The sequence below is a fragment of the Pyrus communis genome, chromosome 15 (assembly GCF_041283825.1).
Source record: "Pyrus communis isolate YQ-2024b chromosome 15, ASM4128382v1, whole genome shotgun sequence".
In the NCBI taxonomy this organism is placed as follows: domain Eukaryota; kingdom Viridiplantae; phylum Streptophyta; class Magnoliopsida; order Rosales; family Rosaceae; genus Pyrus; species Pyrus communis.
In genome coordinates, this window is record NC_142579.1 from 16409326 (window position 1) to 16411327 (window position 2002).

Below are 2002 nucleotides of genomic sequence, written 5' to 3' on the forward strand. Positions count from 1 at the left end.
TGAATGAGGAGATAACGGAAAAAACAAACATCCATTTAGTAAAATTTTGAGCTACACCAAACAAAACAATTTTGACATGAAAGAGCATGTTTTTGGTAACCGGTGAGCTACATAATTACATGGTATAGGAATACGATTACACTAAAACGAACTCAACTGAATTTGCAATTGGCAACCCATCTACATCCAACTCTCCTCTGATAGCAAATTTTTGAATAAGCTTTGAGAGTCAGACTGAATCATGATAGAAGAGAACCTTGCTTCAACTAACCTCTGCAATCTATATATATATAACAACACGTAATTTCGACAATATTTGGAGAGGCACCAGTGCCAAGAGGAGGATTCATTGCCCCCGCCGTAGTTTCCCATTGTGATTCTATCAAATCTAAGATGCATTGAGTCCCTTCTCTTAATAGTAAATTTCTGACGTTGTTTTACCTGTTATTACCACTTGAAAGGTGCTTTATAAAGAGGAAAATGTCGTCAACTTGTGTATGCATATGTCATTTCCTCTGTTTGAATTTGAATAATTTTTTATTTGTTTTGTTTTGGTTTTGGTTTTTGTTTCTTTTTTTGTTTTTTGTTTTTAAGAAAGAAAAAAGAAAAGGCTATATAAGAAGGAAGTAGGGACTGCGTGAATGAAAGCTGTCATAGGAAGTAAAAGAGACACTTTGAGTGTTGTACGGCAAGGAAAGAATCCATTTAATAAAATTGTTCACCAGCAGCAACAGCAGGGAAGGGAAGCTCCTTCCTTCCTTGCAGTTTCTCGAGGGACCTAAACTCTCCATATAAATTGCTCATCAAGGGTTTGTTGAAAGGCATCAACTGAGAACTTTTGACCTTTAAAAAAGCTGCAAAAAATGGGAGTCGGAGGAACATTGGAGTACTTGTCTGATCTGGTGAACAACAGTGGCCACAAACACAAAAAGAAGAAGCAATTACAGACAGTGGAGCTCAAAATCAGGATGGACTGTGACGGCTGTGAGCTTAAGGTCAAGAATGCCCTCTCTTCCTTAACTGGTATGTTCTTTTTCTGCATTTCTGTTTTCCTAGTTTATGTCACAAATTACAAATGTCATCGAACTTTGGGGTAAGTCGAAAGTTGCAAACTTTGAGCTGATAAAAAATGTTGTACGTTGAATGTTGAGCAGGAGTTAAATCTGTGGAGATAAACAGGAAGCAACAGAAGGTGAGTGTGACTGGGTATGTTGAACCAAACAAAGTGCTGAAGAAGGCAAAGTCAACAGGGAAGAGGGCAGAGATATGGCCTTATGTGCCCTACAACTTAGTGGCCCAGCCCTACATTGCTCAGGCTTATGACAAGAAGGCACCTCCTGGTTATGTCAGAAATGTGGACAACAATCCCTCCTCCACTGGGACTGCCACAAAATATGAAGACCCTTACACTACCATGTTCAGTGATGACAACCCTAATGCCTGCTCTATCATGTAGTACCATAACTTGCAAGCATCTTCGCGTGATCAGTTAACTAGTCTCCTAGCCAGCTAGCTTCCAAGTCTCCCCTCTTCTTTTTTTTCAATTTTGTATTTTTTTGTTTTTGTTTTCCTTTTGTATGGGAATTATGAGGAATCAGAGGGGGGTTTTGATTTCGTCCTGCCATCTTTCGTACTAAAAAATGGTCTTATAGTTCAAATGGTTAAGAACATTGCCTTAGTATCCGAGCCACGTATGTTAAATTTTGCTCACCTCTAGTATTGCTCATATAAAAATTAAACAAAAAAAGGAGGTCTTTTATCAATACAATGTGGTTTTTTTGGTCAAATATACAATGTGGTTATCATTTTAGTTGGTCTGCTTAAAGTTAGAACACAACACACAAAGCCAAAACCAAACAAAATTAATTAAAGTTCATGTGGTTTTTAAAATGAGTTGGTGGGCTTTATATTACGAGCACAGTCCAAAACCAGCCAAAATCAAGTAGGACAACTGAGGACGTTTGAGATTTTATATACATAATGGGCCAAGTGGAGTAGCGTA

At 38.0% G+C, this 2002-nt stretch overlaps 1 protein-coding gene across 1 annotated transcript; it reads left to right on the forward strand.

The window, feature by feature from the left end:
* The first annotated feature begins 722 nt into the window (after positions 1-722).
* On the forward strand, positions 723-1678 carry LOC137725326 (heavy metal-associated isoprenylated plant protein 23-like). The gene is made up of 2 exons (XM_068464000.2): positions 723-1023; positions 1155-1678. Exons 1-2 carry the CDS (start codon positions 864-866, stop codon positions 1454-1456), a joined length of 462 nt encoding a protein of 153 aa, XP_068320101.2. The 5' UTR covers positions 723-863; the 3' UTR covers positions 1457-1678.
* The last annotated feature ends 324 nt before the right edge of the window (positions 1679-2002 follow it).